Source organism: Gallinula chloropus (genome assembly GCF_964237585.1).
Source record: "Gallinula chloropus genome assembly, chromosome: 22".
NCBI classification, from domain to species: domain Eukaryota; kingdom Metazoa; phylum Chordata; class Aves; order Gruiformes; family Rallidae; genus Gallinula; species Gallinula chloropus.
Genome location: NC_140107.1, coordinates 984,991 through 995,906, shown reverse-complemented (window position 1 = coordinate 995,906; position 10,916 = coordinate 984,991). Strand labels below are relative to the sequence as shown.

The following is a 10,916-nucleotide window of genomic DNA, read 5'->3' as shown; positions in this document are numbered from 1 at the left end:
GCACTGTTAGGACCATTCCCCCCACTAGGAATGCCCTGATCCTAACGGTTGCTGGGGCTGCTAGTCGACACCTGGAGCAGGTTTCAGGGCAGTAACATCTTTAAGCTCTCACACTGTTGTTTGGGAGCTGTTGCTGGATGATTAGAGGTTTCGAAGACGGACACAGGTAGAGCCTGAAAATGGCAGCAGGGACTGTTAGGATGATACCCTTGAACAGGAAAGCCCTGAGCTGAAATGTTAACAGGGCTGCTAGTGTCCCATCTGGGTAGGTTTCAAGCCAGGAATGTTTTCAGCCCTCACACATTTGGTTTAGAGTTATTACTGGACAATTACCAGTTTCAAATTTAGATGCTTTTAGATCAGGAATATTATCTCTGGTACAGTTTGGACCAGTTCCTTGGAAGAAATGCCCTGAGCCCAATGGTATACAGGGGCTGCTAGTGGGATACCTGTGGAGGTTTCAAGCCAGGAATATCTTCAAGCCCTCACTTCTTTTGTTTGAGACCTGTTGCTGGAGGTTTAGCAGTTTTAGAGGTTGTTGCTGGTAGATTGAAAAATGACGTCAGGCACTCTTAGGACCGTTGCCTTGGCTAGGAATGCCCTGAGCCTCAAGGTTTGTTGCACTGCTAGTCTACTGCCTGGGGAGGTTTCATGCCAGAAGCATCTTTCATCCCTCACACCTGTTGTTTGGGGGCTCTTACTTGACATTTGGCATTTTTGAATTTGGATGTGGGTAGAGCCTGAAAAAGACACCAGGCTCTCTGCAGACCAGTCCCTCAGCTACAGAAGCTCTGAGCCCTGAAGTTTCTGGGGCTGATTCCCCTGCCAGAGGAAGTTTAGGGCTCCCAAGTTATTTCATCTCCCAAACCTTTTGTTTGGGAGCTATTACTGGATGCTTAGCATTTTTGAATGTGGACACTGGTATAGCCAGAAAATGATGTCTGGTATTATAGGACCATTCCCTTGACTAGGAATGGCCTTCTCCCCAAAGTTCCTGGGGTTGCGTGTAGGCTGCCTGGGGAGGTTTCTGGCCAGGAAGCTTTTTCAGCCTTTGCAAGTTTTGTTTGCATCCTACAATAAAGTTGGGAGATTCTCCCTGGCACTCCATTTGTTATTAATATATTTATAGAATTATAAATAAAAGGAGGGACAGAGAGAATCTCCCACTTTTATTGCATCCAGGGGGGAACAACTGTGATGGATGATGAAGAAAAGGCTGATGTACTGAATGCCTTTTTAAACTCAATCTTTAGTGGTAAGACCATTTGTCTCTCCATTCCCAGACCCCAGAGTAGAAGGATGGGGACAGGAAGTAGAGTGAAGCCCAGCTTAGGTCTGCAAAGGTTAATGGATCTGGATGGGACACACCCTAAAGCACTGAGGGAGCTGGCAGAAGTGCTCCCCAAGCCACTTTCCCTTATTTACCAGCAGTCCTGGATGAGCAGGGTGGTTCTGTCTGACTGGAAACTGGCACATGTGACACCCAGTTACAAGGAGGGACAGAAGGAGGACCTGGGGAACTACAGGCCTGTCAGTCTGACCTCAGTGCTGGGGTAGGTGATGGAACAAATCATCTTGAGTACCACCATGCAGCACATGCAGCACACTCAGGTGATCAGACCCAGTCAGCATGGGTTCAGAATGTGCTTGAGGAAGCTGATCTCCTTCCATGACAAGGTGACCTGCTTAGTGGAGGAGGGGAAGGCTGTGGATGTGATCTACCTGGACTTTAGTAAAGCCTTCATCACTGCCTCCCAAAACATCCTGCTGGAGAAATTGGCCTCGACTGGATTCGATGGGTATATTCTGTGCTGGGTTAGAAACTGGCTGAAGGCCGGGCCCAAAGAGTTGTGGTGAACAGAGTTGAGATGAGAGGAAAGGGTTTCAAATTGCTCCAGGGGAGATTTATTTCTCATATTAGGAAGAATTTCTTTCCTGAAGGGGTAGTCAAGTATTGGAACAGGCTGCCCAGGGCAGTGGTGCAGTCACCATCCCTGTTGGTATCTCAAAAGGCGTGGGCCTTGTTCGTTCTGGTTTGTCTAAGCTGTAACAACATGGGCCACAGTCATCCCATTCCTCATGCAGTATCTCCAGGCCTTGTGTGACCCTGACACTATGGAATGACGAGCTGTGCTCTCTTTGCATCATGTCTGTCTGCAAACAGCCAAAAGTTTTCCTTTTTATTTTTTTTTCTTTATTTTATTTTTATGAACACTTTACAAGCATCTTCATCAGCTGAATCACTTGACTAGTGGATTCAATTCACAACTTGGGAATTTCCAGGAAGTGTCATACTCACCTTCCCCTGAACCTGCATTACCCCCAGTCTGTCTCTTCATCACCCTCATCACTGAGGTGTTTCCACTTCTCCTGGTGACACAGCCATGCCCAAGGACACCTTCTCCAGACTACCCTGATGTGTGCACTTCACTTTGCTCAACGTTTTCCACCTCCACTCGCTCTTTGGTCATTCAGATGCTGATAAACTTTGAGCTTCAGAGAGTTGGAAAACATCCCATCTTCCAGAAGTCTAATCAACTGTTCTGTCTGAAGTTCAGGGTGTTATGTCACCTTTCTATCTATCTGATTGAAACTGTTCTGGGAGAGAATCTCCTCTGAAAGCTGACCCCCTTCACATGCTGCTTGGCCGTAGCAGCAGCTGAGGAGAGAGATTTCATGGTTATTAAACTGGATCATGTTGAACTGCTGTTTGTTGTCAGAGAAATCTGTTCCTGCCTGTGAGCACAGATGATGTGAGGAAAAGTGTTGGGAGTCCCAGGAGGCCAGTGAGGGAACTGCTGGGCTTGGGGATGAGCAAGGTTCTCCAGACAGGGTTGGATCTCATGGGACTGATATCCCATCCTGTCCAGAACCCTCTACGAGACCTTTGGACAAACATCTCTTGTAGAATGCTGCTAAAACATCTTCCATGGAGTGAAAAATGACAGACACTTTTTTTTTCTATGAAAAATTCCTCCATTGTGAAATTACTGTGATTGTTTCATCACCCAATTAAAACCTCTCCAATTACTTATACAAGTCTTAATTTTTGAATAAGATTACGTGAAGAGCCATGCTTGTAAGGGCTTTCTGGATGTTAATGAGCCCCATGGTGTCTGTGGTGAGTCCACAGAACTCAGATACCAAGAGGAGAGTGAAGAAACTTCTCAAGAAGTTCAAGTCAGGAGTAATGCCCAAAGTACCTTGAAGCACTAACAGGCCCCACTGGGAGCCATTCCTGACAAAGCCTCCCCATGGGCTCGTTAGAGCAGACAACTGGAGGCCATGAGGACAAACCCAGGCAAAGCACAGGCAGCTCTGATGCTGAGGACACCCTGGCTTGGTCTGACGAAGCAGAAATGCCAAGTGGTGACCCCCAGCCCCTGGGCAGGCAGATCCTGACCCTCACCTGTGTCTCAGGGCTCTTCCTTAGAATGTGGGCAGTGTGACACCAAGGGAAGGAAAGGGGTATGACACATGGTGGCCTCCCCTGGGGTAGATGCAAGAAGGCAGCCATGCTCCATGGCCGTGAGGACAATGTGTCTTCCCTGAGGCCTCTGTGGCAGGGCCATCAGCCACAGCCAAGGGGGCAAAGATCTCATTTCTATCAGGCCATTTCATCCTGGCTGGCACCCTTGGCCATCTGCACCACAGCCCATCCCACACGGCCTCACCCCTGTACCTGGTTCTTTGTAGGCTGCAGGGATGCAACATGCTTCCCCACCTCATTGTCACCTAACAATGTCCCTGCCTGTACTGCTGTCTCTCCATCCTTGACAGCTGTTCCCACAAGCACAAAGCCACCAGCTCATCCACACTTCCTCCCAGTGACTGCTTGCACCACAGCTCTACCCTCAGAATGACATTTCTTTATCCTCATGTCCACCCTGGCCTTCAGAGCCCTCAGTTCACATGGACTTCCTTTCTTATATTCTTTTCACATAGCACAAAGAGGGCTTCCCTCAGCCTCCCCTTCCCCAAGCTAAAGAAGCCCAGGTCTCTTGGCAGACTTTCCCTGACCAAATACATGTTCCTCCTCATTCCTCCAGACTGGGAAGCCCCACAGTGGGACTGACTGCTCCAGAGGTGGCATCACCAGTGCTGAGTCCAGTTGACCAGAAGGGCCCTTGTCTGTGCAGCCACACTCCTCCCAATGTGCTCATGGCCAGATTCCTGTTCAGCAGCCCCTGCAATGCCCAAATTCTTCTCATGGTGTCCGGTTCTCCACCCATCATGTCTGAGCTGCCTTGATGTGTGGGTGTTGTGCTGGAACCTTTTCTCATGGTTTCACCCCAGCCCAGAGCCGAGCACCACGCAGCCGCTCTCTCTCTAAGAGGGGGTGTGTGGGGGAATTGGGGGTGGGGGGAAAGGAAGGTAAAAGGAAACCAAAGAAACCCTAAACCTCATGGGCAGCAATAAGGACAGTTTACTGGAACAGCAGAAAGAGAAACAACAACAACAAGAGGACATTGTAGCAAAATACACGCAACAGGTGATGCACAGTGCAGTTTCTCACTGAACCCCACAGCTCTGGCCACACAGCTCACAGCCATCCTGAAAGCACGTGTGTCCTGGAGCTGAGCTCTCCTGCCCCTACCACACTTCTTTTATGGTGTGATCTGAATGAAATAGGCTTTTTTGGGCAGTTTGGGTCACCTGTCTTGGCTGTGTCCACTCCCAGCTCCCAGGGTGCTCCCCACATTCCCGTTACCAGTAGAGAATGAACAACAGAAAAGTCTGATTGCTTGGACACAACTAAAGCCTCCCTGTTATCAGCACTGCTCTCATCCTAACAGCCAAATGTGGCACCACATGGGCTGCTAGAAAGAAAATCAACTGTATTCCTCCTGAAACCAGCCCACCTTTGCAGACAACAAGTGCACCACAATAGTTGGCTCACTCCTGTAGTCATGCAGTATGGATAATCCCCTTGGTTAGTTATGGTCAGCTGGGCCTGTTCTGTCCCCTTCCAGGTACTTGTGCACTCCCAGCTGACTCATTTCTGGAGCAGAACTAGAAAAAAGGCCTTGATGCTGTGCAAGCCCCGCTCAGCATGGGACAAATGTATTTATTTAGACTTTATGACTTACAAATCCAAAACACCAGAACTATGGGGGCCACCAACATGAGAATTAATTCCAGCCGCAGAGAAAATATGGTCAGGAGGAGAAGATCTCTTCTGCTTGGAAATCTTCCTGATGTTCCTGTTCATCCAATCCCAGAATTTCTCAAGGTCTCTCTGAAGGGAATCTCTGTTTTACTAATAGTTCACATGTGTTTGCTGATGGATCTCTAACTTACAGTGCTTCTAACAAAATGACAGCAGTAAGTGCTAAAGAACCTGGGACTCTACTGCTGTACATCTAGCATGTTCAAGAGTGGATGATGGTAGAGCCTGAAAATGACATTTTGAGGACTGTTCCTGTGGCTAGGAATGCCCTGAGCCCCAAGGTTAATGGGGCTGTTAGTGGGCTACCTGGGGAGCTTTCAGGGCACCTTTTGCTATGGAGCTGGTGCTGCACATTGAGTAGTGTCGAAGGTGGACACTATTAAAGCTGGAAATCACATTGGGCAGAGTTACATTCACTCCCATGGCTACAAAAGCCCTGACCCCATGTTCCTGGGGTGCTAGTGGGATACCAGGGGATATGTAAGGCCATGAACATCTTTCATCCCTCACACCTTTAGTTTGGGATGTATTGCTGTGCATTTAGCAGGTTCAAAGGTGGATGCTGGTATGGCCAGAAATGACATCAAGCAATGTTAGGACCCTTCTTTTGTCTCTGAACGCTCTGAGCCCTAAGGTACTGGGGCTGCCAGTGATCTACCTAGGCAGGTTTCAGGCCGGGAGAATCTTTCATCCCTCACACTTTTGTTAGGGATCTCTTGCTATCTCGTTTAGCAGTTGGAAGGTGTATGCTGGTAGAGCCCCAAAATGGCATCAGGTAGTTTTAAGACTGTTCCATTTCTAAGGAAAGCCTTGAGCCCTGATGTTACTGGGGCTTCTAGTTGGATACCCAGGCAGGTTGAAGGTCAGAAACATCTTTCACACCTCAAACTTTTTCTTTGGGAGTTATAGCTGGACGTTTAATGTTTTTGAAGGTGGACGTTGTTAGAGCTGGAAAAAGACAACAGGCAAATTTCATACCATTGCATTGTCTATGAAAACCCTGTGCCCCACGGTTAATGGGGTTCTAGTGGGCTACATGGGGAGTATTTATACCCTCACATGTTATGTTTGAGGCTACTGCTTTACATTTAGTGTGTTCAATGTTGGATGCTGGGAAAGCCCGTAAATGCCCACAGGCATGTTAGGATTGTTCCCTAGGAAAAAAAAGCCCTGAGCCCTAAGGTTACATGGGCTGCTAGTGAGCTAGCTAGATAGGTTTCAGGCCAGGAAGATCTTTCAGCACTCAAATCTGCTTTGCAGCCCTACCTGCACATTTAGCACTTCCTAAGGTGGACGCTGGTTGAGCCTGAAAATGATAACAGGAGCTTTTAGGATCATGCCACTGTGTAGGAATCACAGAATCATAGAGGCACAGAATGGCCAATGCTGGACTCATTCAAGGAGTTCCCTGTCATTCTTGAACTGAGAAGCCCAGAACTAGACACAACATTCCAGGTGCGGTCTCACCTAGGCAAGGGGGAGAAAGGCCTCTCTTGACCTACTGAACACACCCCTTCTAATACACCCCAGGATGCCATTGGCCAGGAGGGCACATTGCTGGCTCATGCTCATCCTGCAGCATATGAATGGGGTCAGCTTTCAGGGCAGATTCTCTCCAAACCAACTTTTGTTCAGACACATAGAAAGGTCACTTATCAACACACTGAACTTCTGAGAGAACCATTTATTAGACATGAGAAAGATGAGAAGTTTTCCAAGTGTCAGAAGACACTGGAGAGCTCAGCAGCATCGAAATGACCAAAGAGCAAGCAGAGGTGGAAACCTGCTGAGAAAAGTGAATACAAGTATCTAGGCTACTGAGAAGACTAAACAAGCACCAAAAATCATAGTAAATACAGACTGGTCCAAATGTGAGTTCCATGGCCAGTGATCTGCCAAAGATGAGCTGATTAGAAACATCCAGTCCTCAGTTTCCACAGGGCATCCTTGAGCTCCTGGTTCCTCATGCTGTACATGAGGGGGTTCACTGCTGGTGGAACCACTGAGTAAAGAAATGATGCTAACAGGTCCAGAAATAGGGAGGAGATGGAGGGGGGCTTCAGGTAGGCAAAGAAGGCAGTGCTGATAAACAGGGAGACCACGGCCAGGTGAGGCAGACAGGTGGAAAAGGCTTTGTGCCGTCCCTGCTGCGAGGGGATCTTCAGCACAGCCCTGAAGATCTGCACATAGGACACCACAATGAACAAAAAACACCCAAAAGCTAAACAGACACTGACCACGAGGACTCCAGCTTCCCTGAGGTAGGTGTCTGAGCAGGAGAGCTTGAGGATCTGGGGGATTTCACAGAAGAACTGGTCAAGGGCATTGCCCTTGCAGAGGGGGAGTGAAAATGTATTGGCTGTGTGCAGCACAGCATGGAGAAACCCACTGCCCCAGGCAGCTGCTGCCATGTGGACACAAGCTCTGCTGCCCAGGAGGGTCCCGTAGTGCAGGGGGTGGCAGATGGCAACGTAGCGGTCATAGGCCATGACAGTGAGAATATAGTACTCTGTGGAGATCAAAAAGAAAAAGAAGAAGAGTTGAGCCACACACCCTGTGTAGGAAATGGCCCTGGTGTCCCACAAGGAATTGGCCATGGATTTGGGAACAGTGGTAGAGATGCAGCCAAGGTCAGTAACAGCGAGGTTGAGGAGGAAGAAGTACATGGGGGTGTGGAGGTGGTGGTCACAGGCTATGGTGATGATGATGAGGCCATTGCCCAGGAGAGCAGCCAGGTAGATGCCCAGGAAGAGCCAGAAGTGCAGGAGCTGCAGCTCCCGTGTGTCTGCAAAGGGCAGGAGGAGGAACTGGATGATGGAGCTGCTGCTGTTGGACATCTGTGTGGAGACTTCTCCAAGGAGGAAAGGGCACAGAGAGAAGTTAGCAACTCGTCCTTGAGAAAAAGCTCTTCCAATTCTTAGAGAACACCCTTAGATTTTCTGTCTGTATTCAGGAGGACTTTTGGCAGGTCCCATTTGGGAGGTCTGCTTTGTGCTGGCTTAAACGTGCCACTGCTGGGAGCAGGGTGGGCTGTGGGCTGTGGAGAACTCAGTCCTGCCTTGCAGCAGTAAGGAAATAGGAGTGTGTTATCTCAGACTAAATCCCCTGTGGATAGGAAGGAGCTGAGGAGTGTTTCTTCTGTCAGAACTCCCTGACATTGCTGCTGCAGTGCCAGTGAAACCTTCCTCTGAGTGCAGAGTGGGACACCTGCTCTATCCATCAGCCCTGCTCTCAGCTGCCCTGTGCTGGACACTCTGTGATCACACCCTGCTGTTCCTTGCAGAAGAAACTGGACCCCACAGAGAGCCGAGGAATCCAGTCTCACAGGGCAGAGCTCCACAGCCCTCCTGCGGTCTCATCCTACCCAAGGAGGATCTCAGCTCCCCGCTCCCAGCCAGGGACACACAGGGCTCAGTGCAGCTGCCCACACACAGGTGATGAGTGGCATTGCCACGGCCTCAGTGCCGAGATGTGTCCTGCATGAGGTTCCTCTCTGGGACACAAGAGTCCCCATGAGAGTGGTGCCATTGTGGGAGGCAGCTGCAGCCCAGCAGGAGACCCCTGGAAGTCATCAGTCCTACAGATGGGAGTCCTGACATGAGGGTCAGCTCAGTGCCACTGCCACCAATGGAAGTGACCAGAGCACCAGGTAACAGTGGGACAGAGACAGCAAGGACAGCAGGTGTAACAGTGAGAAATGCTCCAGCCAAGGCTGGAAGGACAGGGACAGACAGACAGGCACTCAGGAGTTTCTCCTCATGGTGTTTGTTTTGCCCAAAAGAAGACTCAGTCTGAAACTCTGGATCTCTTGTTGCAGTGTCTGTGCTGTGTGGCATAAACCAGGAGTGTCTGTGGGAAAGTGTCAGCACTGTGGGGGATGTCAGGGAGGTCCCAAATCCCCACTGCCAGGGCATTTCTGGGAGCAGCTCCTGCCTGCCTGACAGTGTCTCTGCTGCCTGGAGCTATCCCTGCAGCTGCTTCTCTGTGATCATGTCACCTGCTGCTCTGTGCTCACAGACGTCATCCACCTGCCCTGTGCTCAGCTCTGCTCTGCAGACCCCTCTTGGCATCAGGGCACTGCCTCGGGAACCTCTGTGTGTGCAGGGATCAGGGAAAGCTCAAATGTCTTCATGATAATCAAATTTTCTCTGCATATTGTCAAGGGGAGAAATAAGTTCTCATCTACCACACTCAACACAGCCCACAGGAGAGGAAAAGTCAAAGCAAAGACTCTGCCTTTGGAGAAATATTCTCTTTGGCATTTCTCAAGGATCAGCTCTGGCTGGGAGCAAAGCTGACCCAAGCAGCACTTTCTTACAGCAGAGGGACCTTACGTTGCCCTTCCCTGGGTCACTGCTTCAACCCAGAGGTGCTGTCTATATCCCTGTGGAAAGCCCAGCAGGCAGGCTGAGTGCTGACCCTGGCAGCAGCAGAGTCCCTGCCCCAGCACACAGACCCCAGGGTGCAGGGACCCTGCTCACAAGAACAGCCCTGGGCACCCCTCAGCCATGCCCAGGAGAAGACAGCTGTCCTGCCCTGTCCCTCTGATGGGACAGAAGGGCATCCCTTCCAGGAAGCACTTTCTGCTCCTAGAGAGAACCATTCCCCCTGACAGACCCCACACACTGTCCCATGTCCCAGCTTTAGGAGATCCCTCCAGGAACAGAATCTGCATTGCCCTGCACCCACAGACATACCAGGGACATACTCACAGGTAGAGTGCTGAGGAGATTTCTCCTCTCAGCATCTGGCAGCTCTCTCAGCCTCTCAGGTCTCCCCTTGATGCCTACAGGCAGTGTCCCCAGCCCTGTGTGCTTGGCAGAGGAGCTACTCTGCGGCAGAGCTGTCCCTCATCATTGCTGTAATGTTTCATCAGCTCCCACTGTCCCAGGAGTCCAGCCCAGCTACAGCAGAGGGGCAGGTGAAGGCGTCACACACTCCTCAGCTCCTCTGAGATATTCCTGAAGCTCCAGGGAACCAACTTGGAAAGACACTGAAGTCCTCCCTGCCATCTGCTCTCTAGGCTGAGGAGAAATCCTTCTGTCCAGCAGAGTCCTTTCTCCTGATCAAACACGAGCTGGGCAGAAGAATCACTTTTCCTTGTCTCCCCATGAGACAGGACCCCCAGAAGATGACGGGAAAGGGACTCTTTCCCCTTGGGGAGGGTAAGGAGTATGACAAGTGAGTCGAGGCACATCATCCTTGCTTTGTAGCCCTGGGGCTGGAAGAGGATGCAGCTCAGGCCCATGACTGCCTCAAATCAAGGGAACCTGGGGTTCCTCTTGCCCCCTTTGCAGTGGGCACAAAAGAGGCACCTGCTTCCTGGGAACTGCTGGTCCCAATTCCCAGGGGAATTAATGGGGGGAGGCCAGGAAGGAGGTGTTCAAACACCAACACCCAGTGAAACCTTAAGGGCCAGAGGTGCTCCAAGAGACATGCAGGGAGATCCAAGGTCAAGGAATCATAGAACTTTAGGAGTTGGAAGGGACCTCAAAAGGTCATCTAGTCCAACCCCCCTGCCAGAGCAGGATCACCCAGACTAAACCACACAGGAACACATCCAGGTGGGTGTGAATGTCTGCAGAGGAGGAGACTCCACAACCTCTCTGGGCAGTCTGTCCCAGGGCTCTGGCACCCTCACACTGAAAGAGTTTCTCCTGACATTCACATGGAACTTCCTCTGCTCCAGCTTTTACCCATTGACCTGAATAAGGCCACCTCTCAGCCTCCTCTTCTCCAAGCTAAC

The 10,916-nt window shown here is 50.4% G+C and overlaps 1 protein-coding gene across 1 annotated transcript; it reads right to left on the bottom strand.

Annotated features, from left to right (window-relative positions):
• Window positions 1-7,080: 7,080 nt before the first annotated feature.
• Window positions 7,081-8,007, bottom strand: LOC311200176 (olfactory receptor 14A16-like; the record flags this gene model as incomplete). Its single annotated transcript, XM_084274360.1, has 1 exon — window positions 7,081-8,007. The coding sequence occupies one exon, from the start codon at window positions 8,005-8,007 to the stop codon at window positions 7,081-7,083; it is 927 nt and encodes a 308-aa protein (XP_084130486.1).
• Between the last annotated feature and the right edge of the window lie 2,909 nt (window positions 8,008-10,916).